The 22,251-nt window shown below is 40.8% G+C and overlaps 1 protein-coding gene across 13 annotated transcripts in view; it reads right to left on the bottom strand.

Annotated features, from left to right (window-relative positions):
- cobl (cordon-bleu WH2 repeat protein) overlaps positions 1-22,251 on the bottom strand; it is a 65,329-nt gene that overhangs the window by 25,147 nt on the left and 17,931 nt on the right. For 10 of the 13 annotated variants that reach the window (XM_064345119.1, XM_064345130.1, XM_064345194.1 and 7 more), the window contains 6 exons: positions 14,774-14,984; positions 12,710-12,938; positions 10,248-10,292; positions 9,222-9,310; positions 8,263-8,337; positions 2,531-2,716 (listed from right to left, as the gene is read on the bottom strand). In XM_064345119.1, the coding sequence (XP_064201189.1) occupies positions 2,531-2,716; positions 8,263-8,337; positions 9,222-9,310; positions 10,248-10,292; positions 12,710-12,938; positions 14,774-14,984 (835 nt within the window). The remainder of the gene's footprint in view (positions 1-2,530; positions 2,717-8,262; positions 8,338-9,221; positions 9,311-10,247; positions 10,293-12,709; positions 12,939-14,773; positions 14,985-22,251) is intronic. The other 3 variants (XM_064345167.1, XM_064345150.1, XM_064345176.1) reach the window with 3 other exon arrangements.

Raw genomic sequence — 22,251 nt, 5'->3', positions numbered from 1 at the left:
GTTTCATTAACAGAAATACAGCTGTGCATGCGGAGTAAATATACTCATATGCTCTTCGGTAATGTTAGGATAAAAAATGTGGGTCGGTGGTACGGCAGTAAGGGGAACTGTAAGTTAACAGAGCAGGCCTGTCCCTGTTGATTTTTTTGTGTCTGTTATGTAGAGCATCAAGCACATCATTAGTGGCAATCTGGGAAAAGAAGAATGGGGGGGGGGCATCCTCCACTCCACTCTTCTGAAACGCATTAATATTCTCTTAACTCTCCAGCTGAAATTCTCCTCACTGTTCCGAGACTCATTAACACCTTCTTTACTCTTCTGAAACACTTGTTCGCCTAACTATTGCTAAACACATTTAAGTTCTCCCAAACCTCCTGAAGCAAACTGTGGTGCTCCAAACTTTTCTGAATACACATTACCATTCTTTGAACTCTTCCAACACACACTACCTCTTTATGAACTTTTCGGATACACATTCAGGTTCTCAAAAGCATCATGTAGAGGAGCTACCACACCAAGAGCAAGCGCCCCGACTCCAGGATTAGAACACAGGTTAAGTACACACTTTGAGTTGGGCGTAAAACAACTTTGGTTTCGGCTTGTGGTAGGGTGCAGGATATTAGTGTGAAATCTTAGCAATGGCCATATTTTGTCCTGATCCTTGCTTCAAAACTGAATGTCAATTCTTTGTCATTTTAAAATAAGTTCCACGTGGAACATGTTCTTCAATGATATTGCATGTTAGAGCAGCTGACCCTGGAGGATTTTAGGTGACCTAATTGAGGACCAAACCAGGCTCGACCAGGTCCCGGTGCCCTTTGTCCTGACCCGCCCACTTCCAGGTTATCCCAGGCTATTGAGGCACGGTATCAAACTGAGACTGAACAGACCCACTTCCTCAAAACACCAAAAGTTAAATATATGACATGTTCCAGTACCTTCTGTACACCATCAGCCCTTATCAAAAAGCAAACCAGCTGATAAGGAAGTTTCATGTGTACACACAAGAGGTAGCATTTCAGTCCGGCACGTCTGCTCAACACTTTGGGAGTAGGTGCAAAATGAGTAACTGTATTTCTTTCTGGCATAATGAACACATACTCTTTGGCAATCATTAACCACATAACCAACCCTGCGATTGTAATGAGCTGCAACAGTTTAAAACATCTCTCATGTAAAATGTACTACAGGCTAAAATATTCTGATGTAAGAGTTTGGCAGTTAGTGCCTCTGTTGCCCGGGAGACTGCTGTGTATAGTGTTGCATTATTTTGTCTCATGATTGCCCTGAAGGAAAGTTTGATATGATCTCAAAAGGGGATTCTGTTCAACACACAAACAAGCGTTTTCACAAATCAATGCACATGGTCTTGAGAGGAACAGCAGACCTGCTACTGCCTGTGAATCGTATGATCAAAGGCAAATTCATGATGGTTTGCACCCAAGGAATGAAACACCAACCCAAAAAAATAATCTTGGCCAGACGGAACCTCTGGTTCTTTCACATGCACCCCTCATGGAGTGAACCGCTCAGGGAAATTTTAATCTTTACTTAGAACGTCTTGATATCACTGATTGAAATTTGCCAGTATTCAAGAAAATATAGCTCACTAGGTGTACATTATTTTATATATATATATAAATATGTTGCATGTACACTTTTAACATTGCTTCAACACTATTTATAAAAACGGGACATAATCAACAAATGCAAAATGATAAATACAGATAAACATAATTTATTTTAAACATATTTTAATATCTTCTCAAAACTAAGCTAAATGATAATGCAATGAACTACATAAGACAGATTCAGGTTCTAAAGGTCTGTCTATGGGTATCTCAATAGAGATAATGAGGAAGTAAAAGGACCAATGAGCTGTCCCTGTTTTTATTTACAGGGGCTGAAAGGACCAATGAGCTGTTGCTGTAGAGGTGACGTGAGGTGAAATTGAAACGGGGAAGGTGGATTTGACAACTTCCTCGAGTTTCATACCAATCGCAGCGTCAGGCAACAGTGCTTTTTACAAGACGTTTGAGAAGAGCAAAAAAGAGGTCTTGTGTTTATGGAGACAGGAAATCAGACCTGTAATGTGTGCCTTGCAACGTGTAACACTGAAGCACTGACTGACAGCGCCACGCTTTCCTGTGTTCAGAAATAAGAAAACTACAGCTAATAGCCTGTGCTTCTGAATAGATTCCCCGCTGCCCTTAACAGAACAGCCCACACACCTGTATTCTCTCACACTGTTAGCGTCAACAGCACTGTGGGCAGTTACTCATGAGTGGGATTACCATCCCAGTACAACAGTGAGGAAATATGCCTCTAATTTAGAAAATATGATGTACAAATTTGATAAACACCATGATAGAATGATGAGAGAGCCAAAGCTATGGAATGACGAAGCAAGAAAAGGAGTAAGAACACACTATGAAACCTCTCCTTTGGCTTCTCAGAGGGGTGTGAATTCCCACCTCTGTGCGCACCTGGTAAATGAAAGATTTCATATGCTGAGGTGTTGCCCTCTCACCTGGAAACCGTCCAATGAGCTTGGAGCCTGCGACAGCGTGGGCAGGGCCTGAGGAGGCAGGGGAGCCTGCCGCTTCTTCACTTCCACTTTGGGGGACATTCTGGGGATGTTCATGACAGACTGGGACTGCCCCAGAGTGCTGGGCCGAGCCTCCACGAACAGCCTGCAGGGGGCAGCAGGGACACCCTGGAGATACACAGGACAGCAAGGTGAAGGAACTGTCATTATATACCTGTGTACTCCCAGAATCACGTGAAGACATAGTCTCTGTCTCTCGCACAATTAAATATGCATGCACACGCATGTGTACACTCACACATACACACACACATAAATATGTATACAAAGTTGGGACACAGCAATTCATCTAAAGAATCCATTTAATCACAAAAAAAAAACAGATTTGAATTTTGACACACAAGTCAATGAATGATTGCTGCTGATTGTTTTGGGGAAGTGATTGGATTAGTTGTTGCATATAAATGGGTTTTCTTTCTTGCACATTCTACTTTATTTTCCATGCTGGCCAATGTGTTCGCTTATCTCAACATTCTACCTGGCTGAATGCTTAAAGTTGACTAGAATGGAAATTACTGGGTTGATAAATGGGCTGAATGGGATTTTAACAATAAATGTGTCATTTTTACAGGGTAACAGTGTGGCGTATTTTACTTTATTTTACTACATGTCACATAGCTTGCACGGCCACATGGTTTAATTGTCATAGCAGGGACCTGGGGGGGTGGGGGAGTGGACAGGCAGGTTAGGGTATTTCCTGGTATTTACACACCACTACTGGCTGGCTCTCCACTCGGTGGCATTTAAAGGTCAGGTGATTTAAAAGTGCTGGCCTGGTCTCAGACAGGACTGTGATTTCCTGCTCTTACTCCTGGTGGTGAATAAAGGTCTGCATGTAAATGTCAGGGGCCAGACTCGTCAGGTGGCCCCAATGACTGCAGCCACATTGGCCAGTTTCCCTCAAACGCACTTTAATCAATCAAACACACTTTAATCAAACCAGTCTACAAATAGGCAGACAGCACAATTGTGAGCAGCAATATATTCGAAGGCAAAGATTTACCTGTGAGCTAAATGTTTAATCAACTAGAGACAACAGCGGTTTGCTCAAAATGTAAATACTGGCTGGAGAGTATAGGGAAATCTAGTCCTCTCCCAAAGAGGTGGATTTGCAATCAAATTCTGCAGCACACAAGTCAGACCAGCAAGTGCCGCAAGCTAGTCTGCAGGCAGGTGAAGTGATAGAGATCCACCAGCAAATTGGTGAATAAATGTCAAATTAAATTTTGTAACCAAGTGATACAAGGCAGAATGACATGTGTGGAAGTGCTCCAGCATATGAAAACAATCATGATCGGCAGAAGGAAGATGGGTGGTAAGGAAAAAAGGAGAGGTAGAGGAAGAAAAGGTGAAAGGAGGCCTCTCTTGCTTGCCTCTCTTCTGTGGTAATACTGGCATGCATTAAAATGGACAGTGGGAAGGTAGCGTGCTGTCAATGCACTTTGGACTGTTTCATTCAGTAATTTTACACACTGCACCGTAGAATGGTGACAGTATAGACATATGACATTCTCCCCTGACATTCCAGCTTAATGTCATGAGGTACAATATGTCTTTTCTTGATAAAATAGAGTACAAATAAAAAATAGTAAAGTCTATGTAGTTACATCCCACTGCTGAACAGTCAATATTGTTTACAAGGTTGTATGTTTACAAAGTTTTATCTTTCATCAGATGAATGTAATTTTGAGCGAGCAAGGGAGACTTCTGTCGATACAAACCACTAATACCATCAATTCAGAGGAAGAAATGGAGAGAATAAGACAAAGTAAGAGATGGAAAGGGTTGTAACAAATAAGGAAAGAAATAAGGAGGGACTGTGAGCAGCAGTAACTAGGAACAGTAACCAAAACACATTTTATTCATCAGCAGTAGAACCCTTCCTGTTGCTGTGTTTTTCTGATGTTTACCAGAGACAAGAAGTGACGTCACAATCAGGACACTTCCGCCAATTATTCAGATAACTCACCTCTCTCCCTCCAACAACACAGGGGAAACGAAAAGCAGTCATATTTAAAAAGGACACAACAGCATCAAGCAAATGGGCTCTTAAATGTGCAACAGCTACACTGTTGTCTGTTTGTCTGTTTGTGCTCTGTGCCCAAGAAGCTCTCAGCTCCACACTTCTCTTCACTGTTCCAGCAGCTCACAGGAAGTCACCAGTACACACCAGCTGCATGAATGGATGATGAAGTGTCGCTCTAGATAAATGCTTGTAATGTAATGCTCTGCTGAGTCATCTGTGCTCCTCCCCCTTAGGCTTATACACCACCTCTGTGAGACTGAGTGAACAGAACCACGACCGTGGCCCCCTAATCATAGATATAACCATGATACTGCAGTCTCTTGATCACATTACTGAGATTCCTTCCTCACATACTCAACCATAACCCCGCCTCAAAGACAAATCTATCTTGGTTATTTGAGACACAACAACGACCAAGACTGCTTCTTTACCGAGACAACCACAACTGCGGTCTCCTCTTCACAGAAAGAATGCTGAGATTCTTGAGATCATAAAACCAAGCATCAGAGACATGAGAGCTCTGGATGTTTCTCCATCTCACACCAGACGGGAAAGCAATCTCGTCCACAAAGCAAGTCAAGGGGCCGATGGAAAAAGTGAAGGGATGGTTTCCATGCAGCCTGAGAGAAGCCAGAGAAAGGCCCTGAGCCTGCCAACAGAGCCAGGCTTTGGGGAAGGTCCTTTCTGCCAAAGGCTTATGTAACCTTGCATAAGCGCACAGTCGCTGCAAAGGGAGGAGAGACCGGGTGCACACACCACACAGCTGGAATCTACTCAGCGATAGTTTGTGTCTGTGCTATCTGCCCAAAACGCCAAGCCAATATGATCTACAGCCGAGTCTTAGATCAGCACAACACTACAGTCAAGAAGATTCGGCACCTGACAAGGCTCAGCAGTTGCTGTTGAAGTGCCTTGCTAGCTTCACACCAGGATGTTAGAAGCAGTCTTCCTGACAAAGGCGCATGCTCAGAGTAACGATTGTCTGGCAGTCGGAGGGTTGCCGGTTCAAAGCCCGCCCTGGGCATGTCGAAGTGTCCTTGAGCAAGACACCTAACCCCTAACTGCTCTGGCGAATGAGAGGCATCAATTGTAAAGCTCTTTGGATAAAAGCGCTATATAAATGCAGTCCATTTACCATTTACAAAGTATAACACCAATGCATCAGTGCAGTAACACGGACAATGTGCAGTAGAGGATCCCACCTTTGAAATTAGATTTTAAACCAATGTTCTGTGGTGACCACATTACTAAGGTGGGCTCTACATACTGGTGTGGGTTGATTTAAATAATCCCTCTTGCTTTGAAATATCTTGTGGTCCTTTAAAGGTGCTGCAATATGAATGTAGACTCTCTCTCTCTCACTCATGTACACACACACACACACACACACACACACACATTGTTCTGCCAATGCACAGTCATTTGGCTTTGTCACTGCACTACTTAAATCTAATTTGGTCTTTATTCTCAGGTTCTCGTCTGGGTAATGTTCGGAGCTATGCCAGCAATTCACCCTGAACCTTTCATACCATGCTCTTTCCTTCTGGTTATGTGCAGCAATTAGTAAAGGCAAACGGTTAATATTCTCAGTGTTTCACTACATACTTCCCATCCTCTTGCTCCATATTTGGTTCCTGGAAGCTAAAGCAAACAGACCCCGAAATGAAGGAGCTTTTCAATAACAGACATTAATCAGAGTACATTTGTGTTTCAGCTATTGGAACGGAATGTACAAATAAATAACTGCCAGCCGCAAGTTATATAATAGATTTGATTCAGTTTAGAAAGCAGATGAGGCCTCTGGTCCTTGATGATTACATTTGAGAGGGTTCATCGAAACATATGCAATTACTTGCAGAATCCTTACAAAAGACAACAACCCAGGGTCTATGACAATACAAACCAGCAGCAGGCCCAGCATCTTTCAGGAGAGCTCTCTCAACTACTGAACAAAAGAACAGCTCTTCCAATCTACATGTAGTTTTCTACACGTCCCTAAAATAACAGGTCCCTAAAATTCTGTGCAAAAGAAGAGTTCAGAACAATTCTGTGAGGAACAGAACAATTCTACATTTCTGTTTCACATACACCTTTCCGTTTAGACAGTTCTCTTCTTCCATCTCTTTGTCAAAAAAGAACAGTTCTCTACATCAACCAATGTGGAAGCATAGGTCAGTACACACTCGCCCAATACTGGCCCAATCATTTTCATCAACAAACTTTAGGTTAAGGACCAAGAAGAACGCCGCTATTTCACCCGTAATATTTAGGTAGCTGTTTGGCTATGCAAAACTCTACATATTACGAAATACATATATGTATAATGTACATCATACATTATGAAGTGCATATATGTATAATATACATTATACATTATGAAGGTGTGTCCCTACAAGTCATTTTAGGTTTAAAGGTGTGCAACAGTGCCGATAGTTGAAATATGGCAAATTTGTTCCTGCCATAACTTAAGTATGCGCATATATGATACCTGTTGTGAGAAATAGTTTTGGGCCTGTCAGAAAGGCAACACTGGCTATTCATATATTGGCCAATGCTAACTGCTTAAATAACAACCACCAATGTAGCCAAAGTTGTGAGTGAGCATAGTCTATAATATCCACTCGTATCAAGCATCAGACCAGCCGGGTCATGTTTACAAAATGTGCCTCTGTCTCTGGAAAAACTCAGTCTCTCTGTATGAAACAAGAGCACAACTGTGTAAAAGAACAGCTCGCTTAATTACTGCGCTTTCCCTGATACTCGAGAAACCTTTTCAGAGAGCGAAGGTGAAAGGAAACTGTCAGTGGCAGAGATGGAGAGTGATGAAGAAACAGGTTGCTTAGTGGATGTATTGACCAAGAGAGATGTCCAACCTGTTAACAGCAGAACCAGGGCTACAAGTAACTCACATGAGCTGAGGGTGTGGCATCATATATCCATTGGTGGTGATAGCCTAGCCTGATGCATTATCAGAGAAAAGATACATGCCTACCAGAACAACAAAACTCTGCATATATATGAATGATGAAAGACTTGTACTCAATTTCAATTTGTGAAATTCAAGAAAGTTCGTGGAAATAGATTCGAAACCTAGGACATGTTTGGGTATACTGCCATCTAGGGGATCCAAGAGGAGCATTTAAAAGTACTGAGATCTACCAGAAGGTGGTGTTCACACCATTAACATACAGTGCTTTGCCAAATTCTTCAGCGGTTGCACTGTAATACAATGCAACATTGTGCATTTAGGCCTACACAAGTTGCAGTCTACATTTGAAAGTGTGAGCTGTATACTTCAGGCACTTTTTTAAATCAACATTTGAAAATAAATATCTACAATTAATCTTAGAAAGAAAAGCATCCAATTTCTACTTTGTATTGATTAATAGGTTAGGCCTTGAACACCAATTTGATTTTTGACAGATATGAAGTCTTTGTGTTTTTCTACTAAAGGAATAATGAGCCACAAAATTAAACAGACCCATTGGGTAGCGAAAGAGACAGCCATTTTGTGTGACTGAATGTGTTAATATTCCCTGAATCAAAAACACTGATGTTATTTTCTATAATTAATGACCCGCAAACTGCATGCAAGTTTGAGGAAGCAGACCCAGGAGTTAGTACTCACATTGCAGTAGCTCTCTGAGCTTTCAACATTATTATCATCATCAGCCTCCATGTCCACAGATGTGTGCTCTTCAGTCTGAAAGAGCAACACACAGCTGACATGCAGGGCAGGCACAGCAGCTACATGGCACATGCGTGTTACATGTTAAAGCACAACTGCACTGCCCCTAAACATACAAGACTCAACTCTGTCAAGCAGTGCAAATTTGAGAGTTCCTATCCCAAATAACATCACAGACCACATTTATGCTGCCGAGGAACATGCAAAATTGGTATGGCTATTGATACAGTTAATACTGATACAGCCCAGTATGTCTCTATATTTCAGGGTTAGAACGGACACAAATAAAAAGAAGGCATTCACTTCCACTTCTCAGTTAACTGACAAGTCATCCATTTCAAAATGTAGTAAGGCGAGGCAAATACACTTCCTAACTAAACATTTCCCCTCTGGCAAATATAACTAGTCTGCTTTGAGAACCCTCCAAAAATGTAGTTTATTCCACTTCTACACAAGGACACACAGATGAGCTCAACTGAGCATTCTACAGGTACTGTGTGTCATGACACACCTCTACAAACTCACGGTGAACAGTCAAAAACATAACAGTAGCCAGAACTTCTAGGAATCAGCTACACTTCCCACACAATGTTGCATTAATAATGAAAAAACATGTAACACATTCAACTGAAACGTCAGGAGAATATACAGCGATGAGTATAACTGGCGCTACATCTGGTCTTACTAACAACATTATTACTGAAATGAGTGGTGCAGCTATGGCCAACTCACAGCCTGCTTTCATTCCAATAACAAGTCTTTGTTTCCCGCTGCATTTTTAAAAATCCAGTCCGGTAGCCTTAGAACAACTAGACTGGAGGCTGTGGACATTCTGCGAAGATGGTGCATGCCCTGCGAAAGATGTCTGGGCCAGCACCAGATGAGAGAGGGTTCTGTACCTTTGTTTTCCTCCGGTTGAACTTGAAGAATCCCAGGAGGCCTCTCTTCTGACCTCTGCCAATACTTAAGGTGTTGGAGTGTATCGATTCTGTGGGAGAGATTGCAGGAAATTTCAGAAATACACAAGCTGGGTCATGGTCTTTCTGAATCAAATTGAGAAGCATTACAGTATGTATGTCAACCCTCATTTGTCCTTTATTCTGTATTCCTCCAGGCAAAATCCAGGTACAGCAAGAGGAATTCTTCATACAGACAGGCCATAAGAGGACACCCGACAGCTTCAACATCATATAATGTTTCCATTACATGAAGCCACAGAGACTTTAGTTCATGAAGTTAACTGTTTAGCTAAATGTGTTAGAATCAAGAACTCCTGACATCAGTGTAATAGTCACCAGTTCTAGGTGCCAATTTCTAACAGTAGATGGGGCCACAACTAAAGCAGTTCTAAATGCTACAGCACTGACTGTACATTACTAGACTTCACAATAGCGGACACACACATCAGCCTACTACTGGATGCAGAGCGGGGGGACTGGGGGGACTGGGGGGACTGGGGGGGGGGGGGGGTGGCGGTGGCAGGAATTCAAGCGATTAAATGTGACAGTTTACTACATATAGGATGCTTCCCTCCCAAATCACACTGAAAAACCTGTTGCCATTCCACTTTTTTAGTTAATGAATATCATATCAGAAATCCAAAAACAAAGACACATACTTAAACAAGTATGTGAAATCTTTGTGCTGATATATGGATGCCTTAAAAAAGATCACATAACAAAATATTGATATACATGGATATGCAATATGCATATATGTACATATATACAGTATAGTACACATAAATAAGAGCAAACCATTGCCATGTTTTATTAAACATCTTTAATAAACATGGGCAGGTCCTATGCAAAGGTAAGTACAGGCAGAGCAGCACAGCAGGGTTATTCTCAGAACACTGGCTGCTGTCACCAGCAGGCAACATGGCTACAGGGATTCAGCAAATCTGGCTTCAGACAGGACTATACCTGAGTAATTAAGAGCAGGTGCGGAAGCCATTTTAGGTTGAAGAACTGTAAGCAATCAGATGATTTTAACAATATTTAGCACACTGCACAGTTACAGAATTCTGCAGATATCTGCTAGGCTCTCTAAACTCATTCTTTATCAGATTTAACTGATGTTTAACATGAAATTGGATAACAAATATCACCTTGCAAATGCTCAAAGATGTATTGCAAAAAAGAAAGTGAAACTATCTGTTCTATATGGAAGCATGTCGCAGGCAAAATTCAAATGAAAGTAAAACACGTAAAACGGCAATGTTATTCTACATATGAAGGTAGATTTTCCACCCCATATATGCACATTTTGTCACAATTTAAAAATTCATGTTCAATAATTCCATGTTCATTTGCCATTTCTTGTACTAGTATTGAGATTTAAACATTTGCACACTTCATGAGTTGCTTCATTCAAATGATAATGCAAAGTGGAAAATGAACAGGTATTTCCCGAACTGCATTGACATGTTACTGCATTTCACTCTCTAAACAGGCATTTGAAATGTCATTATCAAAGACACACTATGCTATAATGGAGACAAAATTCAAATGGTTATCCAAATGTAAAAACGGAAACAGCACCTCTCATCTTTGCTTTTAAAGACATTCACATACTATGCAAAAAAGAAAAAAGGTGGCAAAATTCAACTGAAATCAATGGTTGACTATGTAGCGGAAGCCCCCCCCCCCCCCCAATAGCATGTCATCAGCCTCTTCTGCACATTTCTCTTATGCAAAGTCGACAAGTGAACTGAGCTCAGTCACCCAGTTAACTAGACGTGTTTGAAAGTTTAGTGCAGCCTCACAGGCAGGTAATTGGTCAGGTATTGCCTTGCTGATGCTTGCAGATTTTGGCAATGTATAGCCTTATACTATAGCCAGCCAGATAGTAGGTTAGAAAAGTAGTTGATCACTATTGAGCGCTAATCAGACTACAAAAAAAGCAGTTCACAGATGCAAAACAGAGTCAAAAGTAGAATGGCCTTTGCAGTGCTGTTACTACAGCTAGCTGGCTTGCAGTTCGCAGATGAGCAAAACAGATTTAAAACCAGAATTGTCTTTACAGTGGAGTTACTATTAGCTAGCTGGTTACGGTTCATAGATGCGCAAAACTGACTTAAAAGTTGAATTATCTTTGCAATGGAATTAGCATCATAGCAGGCTAGTTAAATGAGTCACCGGGTGAATGTGCAAAGAGGCTGGCGACATGCAATTGGCTGACGTGGTGGGGAGCCTTGCAGCAGAGTCCAACGTCAGCACAAAAAAAGAGCCGTCAGAATGCATTTTCAGTTGAAGAGGTGTCAGACAGCAGAATTTTGCCACCTTTCTTGCGCAGTGCGTGAATGCGTTTAATGGCATTATAAGATGAGAGGGGCGGTGTCCATTTTTACATGGTTTATGTTGTCGTCTGGACTCCACAGCTGCAGTCTGACCGCCTTTCATCGCTGCCTCTACCCTGCCCTCTTCTGTTTCCGTCTGCCGCTTAGGACTGTCACCTTAGGATTGTCACCGAGCTGGCACGAATTTGATCAAAGTGTACATTGACTGATTGAACGTGCTGGTCACAAAGCTACACCCTGAGCCAACCAGAGTAGGATGGGTTCCCCCCTTGAACCTCATTCTTTCCGAGGTTCCTTCCTATTGGTCACGGGAAGTTTTTCCTTTCCACTGCTGGCTTGCTCGTGTGGGGGTTTAGGTCAGGGTTGTCTTTGAAGCACATTGTGACAATTATTTGTGAAATGTACTATATAAATAAATTTTGATTTGATTTGGATAACCATTTGAATTTTGCCATCTTTATAGCATAGTAGCGAATGGCAAAGAGGCAGTTTACCCTTTTAAATTTGGATAACCATTTGGATTTTGCCACATTTATAGAGTAGTATATCTTTGAAATGCCATTTCAAATGCCTTGTTGGAGAGTAAAAATGCATAGAAATTACATTTAAATTATCATTTCGACACCATTATTCCATAATCAAATTTAACACGCCTATGCAGTTCGGGAAATACATTTTATTTTTTCCACATTTTCATTATTATATGATAAAGCTTCTCATGAAATATGCAAATATCTGTTTAAATGAAATTTCAATTATTGAATTTTAACTTTAAGACAAAATGTGCACATATGGTCTTGCCAATGCACACTAAAGTAATGGAGAGAAATTCATACTGACTACTGGTCTTTTTGGAGGAGATAATCTATGAAATTTTCTACAAAAATCTCAAAATTCAAATGTGTAAATATCATTTCCATTTTCAAATGTGTAGAGAAGTACAAAATATGCTGCACCTTTCCTATCTAGAAGAGTTAAGTAAAGTGGTTGTTACACTGAAAAATGACTTTATGCAATAAAGGTGAGAAACTCCACACAATAAAAGTAAGAAATGAGAGGCAGATTGTCGGGTGGTCCGGACCGTACCCAGACTCTGGTCCAGCACGTAGAGCTCCCTGATCCCCAGCTCGCTCAGGGACTGGTCCAGGTCCAGCTCGTGGTTGCTGATGTTGTCCTGGAGCAGGAGGACGTGGGCGGGGTCAAACTCACACTTGTCACAGATGACGGGCACCAGGCTTCCCAGCGGAGCCAGTGGGTTCACGCGAACCACGGCCTTCTGGGTCCCGTGGTAGTTCACCACCAGACGCACCGTCTTCTGTTAGACACAAACATGAACACGTGATCAGCGCACATATATATGACTGATAAATGACCACCTGGACAGGAGTACGGGCCTCCGGAAATGGCACACCATAGGCAGCATCCGGGCTAATCACAGCCGCTGATAGGGTGTGATGAAGCCTTAGAATGGAGACGGTATGGAGTGGGATCCAGGTCCACAGAGGAAACAGAGATTAAGCACCAGAGGCGACAGAATGGAAATGGGACAAACCCCAAAGGAGAAACAATTTCCTGGATATGTGGGAATGGTACAAGACCACTGGTGTCTTCATCACATCAACAACAGCAACTGCCCAGTGGCTATGAGCAATGGCTCAACACAATTTCAAGCTGGCCCTTAGTGGCAAACATGCGACTGATAGTTTCCTATCCTAATGCACAGATTTTTGGGGAACATAGACCAATGACTCATGTGCGACTATGTTCACGTGGTCAGCCATATTAGACATACTCAATAGTGTGCCAATACTGGGAGTAGACACAGGGCTCATTTGACCCAGTCATAGGTTATCAGTTGTTGGGGAAATTGATTGGCAACTTCTGAACGCCAACATTAGCTGGACAATGTTGAAATGTTGGGGAAATGTAGTAGCATTCCACAAATGAACATTAGCGACTGATTAACAGTAGCAGAATTGGCAGCACATTGCCAATCACACCCACAGATATATAAAGATAACTAAAATTATCTTTATTTCCTGGAGATACTAGCACAATATATTCAATGAACACAAAGGACAGAAACTACGATACTGATGTGTAAAACTCTGGATAATAGCCTGGAGATGGGGAAGAAACAGTGACAGACACAGAGGGGGACAGGGAAGCCGACACAAAGAGGAGTGTAGAAATAATGCATGGTAACTAAAGGTAAGAGATTCATGAAAAATTCAACCTGTGAGAACAGAAGGGCAAGGGAAACTGGAGAGAGAGAAAGAGAAAGAGTGAGGGAGTTAAAGAGACAGACAAAGAGACCTACAGAAAGAAAGAGAGAATTAGGAAAATAGTCGTTTCACTGCAACCTCCATAATCTTAGAGCTGCAGAGCACAAGCCTACCTTCCCCCGAATTCTGTCCTGTGTTACAGGCCTTTCCTGCTGCTACAGTACAATATCAGGAAACAAAATAAGGCCATTACAGGACTAATTACAATAGCGTTCATCAGGCCATTACAAGGACAACTTTTCTCCAGGGTTAATTACACTCGCAAAATCACAACACTATTCAGGGGGCGGTCATAGGACTAATCACAGCACTACAGTCCCTGTAACAAGATGCTTCACGTCATGCAGCACAATGTCACTATGGTCACACAACACTGATCGCATCAGATCTCCCATCAGAGGTGAAAGGAAACAACAGTAGATTAACACTTTCTCAGACACACAATTCCAATATACCTATTATACAACAGAAAAGTGACAACATCGAAATTCATACATCTCATTTTCAAGTCTCTTAAATTTTATTTAATTTGAATTCATTACTTTTTTCATGTATCTGTTAAGCACGTTATTATTGTAAGCGTGTGATGACATAAGTGTTAAAACCATAGAAGCAAAGCCAGTTGCACCTTATTTCACATTCCGTCAATACCAAAACACAGGAGAACATCTATGGGAGCCAGAGACATCTTGCAGAAAGCAACATGGATTGGCACAATTAAGTGAATTTGCTCTTTAATGAGATATTCACAATGTTACTTCAAAATGCAGCAGTGAGGCCTGAACTCACATGATCTAGAGGTTGTGATGTCATGTGACTGAGGTAATCATGTCTTACAAACAGGGCAGGCTATAAAAACACTTACCTCTGGCACTTTCGGCGGGGGCTTACGAACCACTTTCTCCTCGGCCACCTTCTCCCTGATGTGGATGTGGTGCACGTCCAGCGCCCCCAGCAGAGTGTTGGGCTTGAAGGCCAGCGGCTGGCTGCCGGGCGACAGCAGCTCCAGGGTGTAGTGTGCCGGGTTCAGGTGGTGCTGGCTGCAGAGGTCCACCAGCAGGTCCATCAGCGCTTTACTGGGGAGAAAGCAGCAGATGCTCCTGAGCCACAGGCAGCGGGCGATAGGGTTACCTCCTCAGCTCTGCGAGGAGCACCTGTAATTACTGCAGGGCAATGCGCACACACGTGTGCTAGTGTACACAGGTGCACATTACTCACACACACACACATGCGTGAATACACACACATGCATGCACACATGCACATACACACATACATACACATGCATGCACGCACGCACAAATTCACACACACACACACACAATCACAATAACACCAACTCATATTACAGATTAGAGGATTTGATTGTCGTGAAATATGGTATGCCCATTACAGTCCCAACATAGTTCTTCAGCAGTCAAACGTGTAAAATCATACACTAGTGAAACACAGCAGAGTAAAATATTTAATGATACTATAATGCAAAACTACAACCCCCAGGCAGACATCCCAAAAAAACACAGGTATACTGTAGAATAAGCGAGTGCTTGAAAATAAAGGAGGAATTCTCTGCCATGGTTGTGATCCTGGGGGTTAGTGTTTCGGAGATGCATTCACAGAAAAGACAGCCAGTGAAGTACTGAAATGAAAAGGCTAAATGTCATTTCGGGGAGAAACCTAAGAATGTTCTCTGTCCCTAGCAGTGAAAAGCCAGCTCACATAACAGAGCAAAGAGAAGTGCATGTAACCAATACAGTGCCCTGAGAGACAGCAGAAGCCTACTACCCTGCTCCCACCAAACAGTGCTCTCTTCACAAGTGTGGCTTCCATTCAATCCCTACTCTATCTAATAATGAACAGGAAACTTCTACAGTTAGGTACAGTGCTATCATTAATATGCAAAGATGATATGAACTAAAACAAACATTTATCAAATGTTTGCAGCAGTTACTACTAGGGCTGTCAAAAAATATTTGAAGTTCGAAAACTATCGAAAAAAAAAATATATATATACATATATATATATATATTTTTTTAATTTCGAACCTGAGCATTCGAATATTAGTTTTGGATCCCGCGAATCATGTTCATGCACGCAAAGTCCATTTCCTGTGCTAACGTTACTTCAACTGTCACATCAAAAATATAAAAAACTAATGGTGAAAATGGCAGCAGCATCAGAGGAGCTGGTGCCACTAGGGACAATTTAGGCTAAATAATGTTCCCATGGCAGGTTATGTTTCTGTTTTGTTCTGAAGATTTTGATAAAATTGGCTGATGAAAGAAGTTAACTAACTTACTCTGTTTAGTTTGTTTATGTTGTTTTAGGCTACAGGTAGCCGTTTGAATAGTTTTTGTGTTTAGAAATAAACAGACATTTCCTATAAACAATCATTTCCCTATTATTGTGATTAATAAATGCTGAGTTATGGCAAATTACATCCCCAAGAAAGTGCTTTATTCATTTGCGCATGAGGCTATAGAAACTGCAGGGGGCTCATTTATAAAATGAACTTGCATGCATACGTCAAGTGAAGACCTGATGTAGACCCACAACCGTTTCCACGGTCAAATTGAGTCATATTGAAATTTAATAAATTACTACTTTGACGTGATTTTCTACGTACGCGCCACACAGTTGATATAAAATATGTTTTATTAATGAGGCCCCAGATGTAGTAACCTAGTATGAAAGTTCACCGATGTCCTCTATTCTACAGCCCACTTGTGGAAAATAACGCGCAGGCCAGTTTAGAGGGAGCATCACGTGCACATTGCGCCCGACAATAAGGAGCTTATTTTTGTGAATTATAGGCAAATGATATTTGAATATTTTCAAATGCTAACTAATTACAAAAGCTAATATCCGAACTCAATTTCATGGCACTTTTGACAGCCTTAGTTACTACCTTCACAATTTCAAGGTACACATCAAAAATTATGGCAGAAGTTACCGATGTCAGTGGGGAGATTGTTTGTACCTTGCAAAATCTAGAAAATGCTGCTTTTTAACAACTGCATTTGTTTATAGATATATATATATATATATATATATATTATATATATATATATATATATACACAAATAGATGTGTAAATGTGCATGTGCTATAGCTCCTACTACATATTGGATGGCTTGTTATTTAACTATATAGACAGCCTATCTATAAAATGATATGTTCTACTCAGCTAGCCAACATAGCTGGCTACCTATGCTGCCACCTTAATTACGGAGCAGCAGAGTGGTAACGAAGCTCATCTCCAAGCCCAAGCTGCCTTTCTCTTATGTCTGTCATGTGTCCACTTTGATACTGTATAAACTGAGTTATCAGTTTTACAATCTCATATTTCTGACTTCCCTCTTGATTTGTGGGTCATTATTTTGTTCTCATACAATGTAAAAATAATTCAGTGTTGCCACTCCCTTGTTTTGAGCCTTGGTGCCCTACATTTGGCTGTGGTGTCCTGATAAATATTGATGTATCAAAGGCCAATGTGACTTAAGTCCAGGCCTGTAAAGTTCCTGTAAAAGTAAGTTTGTGTTTTCTGTCAACTAAAATACACTGGAAAGTGTCAAAAAGGGTGTGAATCATTATGCTTTTTGTTTTGGAAGTTTTTGATGCTTTCCCTTCAATGTCTCTCAGAAAATAAATGACAAATTACAAATCTCCAACTTCAGAAGTTAAACATCAAACTTGCTGTCAGTTTCCCTATAATCAACTACCACAGACAATGCATTTTTCCAGCACATTATTTAAATTCATTGAAACTCAGATAAACCCTAATACAATGACTTGGGTAAATATCTGAGATGCAATATAGATCCAACCCTATTCTTTACCGAGGAGGAATTTCTTTTTAGTTAATGAGAATTTGTTAATACAAAACCTAGAAAAGCATTACAGGAAACAGATTTAATCAAAGAAATGGATCAAATAGAAACTGAGATGTGATTCAATTTCTATAACCATAACCACAAAAGGAGCTTTAATCCTGGCAGCGGCCCAAATCTTGAAGGTTCCAAAGGGACAAATGCGTGAACTTTGAGCTGACTCCATAACACAGTAAATACCATGTGAAGCGTAATAAAAGTGTGTGTACCATAAACTGACAGTAAACAACCACAGGACATGTGGCATAGACTAACATCCATTCCCACGCAATGTGACAACAATCACAATGGTAGAAGACAGTATTTATCATATAATAAAACATGCATATCGCAATCAATGCTATGCGAATACCAGGAAATCACTTAAACCTTGGGGGTTGGGGCAAAATAAGTATCACCTATCATTCTGGAAGAACGCAAACAGAGAGCAGAAACATGATCCCGAACTAACAACAGTGATGAATATCAGGCTCTAATGCCAGAGAAGTCCACATGAGTGAATGTGGAGGGCATGAGGCAGAAGAGAAGCCATAAGAGCATTCCACTGGACCAGGCTAGTGTGGCCCCTTGAGTAAAGTGCTTCATCTGCTACAGTAAGCAACTCGGTTGTTACTAAAACTGTATTTTAAGTGGGCTGCAGAAACTACAACAGATTGCCTGGGATACGAGGCATATTCTCACAAAATAACACAGAAAACTTTCAGCTGCGTTTGCTCCTCAGCATAGCCGGTAGAATCTCCCAAACAGGCAACAGGCAGCTTTCTGATGAAACACATTCCGTTCTACAGTCCAAAGGTGCATTTAGTAGCCAGAGTTCAGATGTGGGAACTGTAGGGCTTAGCCTATGAAATGAATGTATTAAAAAATGAATTAATGATAGTCCTTAAGACTCCCACACAAACCCTTTTTGTGAAAAAATGAACGTTAATAAAAACAAAATTTCACTGTAATAATAGTAACAAATAGTTATAAACTTAGACCAGTAAGTCAAGTCAAAACAAATAATGCTGTGTATGCTAATACAAAGTGTGGCATTGAGCATTGAAACATTAGAGCAAGCAATGCCAACACTGAATCCACTCATATTCAAGAATGTAAAATAGTATACATAAAATGTATGTAAAAAGCCAAATATTGTAAATATTTGACATTTTACACCCTGACCTCCCACATACTCAGCAGCTTGAACTGGGGTAGCATAAACCTTTGACTACTCATAAACTATTGTGCTGGTTAATAATCAAACAAAACAGAAATGAGTGCACAACATTTAAAATAGAAGCACATTTTCAACATACCAGCCAAGTTCCTTCAGAGTAGATCATGTAAAACGTTATTTATGTATATGTGCAGATGGTCATTTTTATTCTTTTTTTTTCTCCAAGTTGTTGTTACGAGTGCTGCAGTTATGACTTTTTATGTTGAGGTTTACCGATTCTCAACCCTGTGCAGTCAAAATCATCATTTTAAAATGCTTATATTATGACCAAAAACTATAAGGTTACTTACACATTAATGTTAAAACGATGTTGTGATGTCATACATGTATGTAATGAATTACATATTTTTTCCTAAAAAGTATACAATGCTCGACATTGCCGCCTGGTAGAGTATTTGGTATTGGTGGTTTCGAGACAAAATTTGTGACGTTAAGAATGTTTCTAATTTGCATTGAACACTGTGCGGTGGCCAAAACACTCACCCAGTATGAATGTTTATGTAGTGTGCGCTCCCAAGTTCAAAGCCATGGTCAAATTCTTAAATACATATTGTGCAGGTCTGCTGCTAACATTAATTATCCAGTTCAACAATGCCTTATTGTGTGATTTAAGATTGCAAAGATAGGAACGCATCTCGCCTTGCCAAAAGATCCAAGTCTCCGAAAGGTCTGGAGCGATTATATAGAAAAAACAAAACGGTGCACAGTTAGAAATATCAAAGGTGACAAGATTGCGCAGTACATATTTTACCCGATTCATTCTACAATTATGAACAGAAGAGGGTGTGTTTTTGCCAAGACAACGTTTCTAAAGCCAGATGCTGTGCCAACTATCAATCAAGATAAAGATAAGGTCTGTTTGTCTTTTTATTTTAGGTGTTTTACACATGCTACCTAGCTCAATGAGCAATGAAACTCAAGGTAGCTAACTAACCCAATCAGGGAATCCTAGATAGCTCTGATGCTATCGATAATCTAATTAAGCATTTGCTTAATACGATCAGTTAACGTTCAAGTTACTTGACGTTGATATAGATTATATTACAAATCATAATGTTTATTCTCCAGACTAACGTTATTGCTGTACTCGTTATCCATTATTACGGTTGTATGGTAACTAGCTACGTTACGTGGAGTAAGCGCTGATCTAGGTCAGTGGGAGTGATCGGCCCGGGCTGTCAATCAAAAGTGAATGCATAAATAATTAGGACAGAACTGCGTCTTGAGTCTGCTACATTAAGAAATTCAGATTTTACATCAAAGCAGGTTTTTTTAAAATCTTTTCAAAGTCTAATAAACTAGAAAAAATACATATATATTGTAATTTAGTAACTAAAGGAACAATTTAAATGTAAGAAAAGGGAGGATGCAGAGGGACTTTAATACATAGCCACTGTGATAAAAATGGCTGCTGCAATTACAGGGAGAGGACCTGAAATTATGCTCTGCAATTTATATAAACAAATAGCTGTAGAAGCATTACATCTGTGGTTTCAACCATGCATGCACAGCCTTTTTATATATATATATATATACACTACATATCCAAAAGTATGTGGACACCCAAACATCACACCCATAAGTTCTTGTTGAACATCTCATTCCAAAACCATCCGTATTAATATGGAGTTGGATCCCCTTTGCTGCTGTAACAGTCTCAACTCTTCTGGGAAGGATTACTAGTAGATTTTGGAACATGGCTGCAGGGATTCGCTTCCTTTCAGCCACAAGAGCATTAGTGAGGGCGGCCACTGATATTTGACGATAAGGCCTGGCTCGCAGTCGGCATTCAAATTAATTCCTAAGGTGTTTGAAGGGGTAGAGGTCAGGAATATGCGCAGACCAGTCAAGTTCTTCCACACCAGACTGGGCAAACCATTTCTTTATGGACCTTGCTTTATGCATGGGGGCATTGTCACATTAAAGGGCCTCCCCCAAACTGTTGCCACAAAGTTGGAAGAATGTCATTGTATGCTGTGGCAATAGGATTTCCCTTCACTGTAACTAAGGGGACTAGCCCAAACTATGAAAAACAGCCCCAGACCATTATTCCTCCTTCACCAAACTTTACAGTTGGCACTATTCAGGCCAGTAAAGTTGGCACTACGCATTCTGCCAAAGCCAAATTCGTCTGTCCGACTGCCAGAGAGTGAAGTGTGACTCATCACATCAGAGGAATGAGGAAACGCAATTGTTTTTTTATTTCGTTTTCGTTTCTAATCAACAGCTCCCTCAACTCGCTGTCCCCCCAGTTGTTACCCCTCTCGTTGCTGGCCATCGAAGGCTATTAACTTAACAATATTATTAGCAAGCTAGCTCCAATTTATTACGGTTCTCCATCACTTGAATTAATAATTGATGCAATTCCAGATATCTGGACATCACTGCTGTGTGAAGACTGGTGAAGAGAAGAAGTTACAAGTAGGTCTTTCTTAGATAAATAAGGGTTGAAAAACAGGAAGAACAAGGGATGTGGAGGTCCCCGTGCCTGTGTTCGCCTTAGGCCCCAAAATGAGTAAATCCGCCCGTGTGTGGTCCACCACTTCCCGGTTGAGCTGTTGCTGTTCCTATACGCTTCCTTTTCACAAAAATGCACAGTTGTCTGAGGTACCTCTATCAGCGCATAAATCTGATGAACTGACTTGTTGGAAAGGTGGCACCCTATGACAGTGCCACGCTGAAAGTCACTCTTCGGTATGACCCATTCTACCGCCAATGTTTGACAATGGATATAGCATGGCTGTATGCTTGATTTTATGCACCTGTTAGCAATGGGTGTGGCTAAAATTAGCCAAAACCACTCATTAGAAGAGGTGTCAACATGCTTCTGGAGATGTAGTGTATGTTCATACGTTTGCACGATATGTTACTTTATTTGCTTAAAAATGGACAATAGCTTCTGCTTTGCAGATATTGTACTTGTCCCTCATTCACTCAAGTGTTTCAATTTTTTGTTCAATACTCATTAAAAACACACGTTTGGCTATTTCAACCTTTCAACAGCAATCTATCAATGTTACAAAGTACAGTGAAAATGTATGAGGGAAGGCAATGTACACGTACAAGTGACACCATTGTACAGACAATGATCAGCAAACAGCCCAGAGACATGCTGGAACTGAATGAAGGCATAAACCAAGAAAATATATTATGAAGGAGATAGTCAGCACTGGATGTTCTGCGGATACAAAATAATTATGTAGACTCAGGTGTTTCATGGTAGCTTGGAGGTT

Source organism: Anguilla rostrata, chromosome 1 (genome assembly GCF_018555375.3).
Source record: "Anguilla rostrata isolate EN2019 chromosome 1, ASM1855537v3, whole genome shotgun sequence".
NCBI classification, from domain to species: domain Eukaryota; kingdom Metazoa; phylum Chordata; class Actinopteri; order Anguilliformes; family Anguillidae; genus Anguilla; species Anguilla rostrata.
This window is presented reverse-complemented; position numbering and strand designations above follow the sequence as displayed.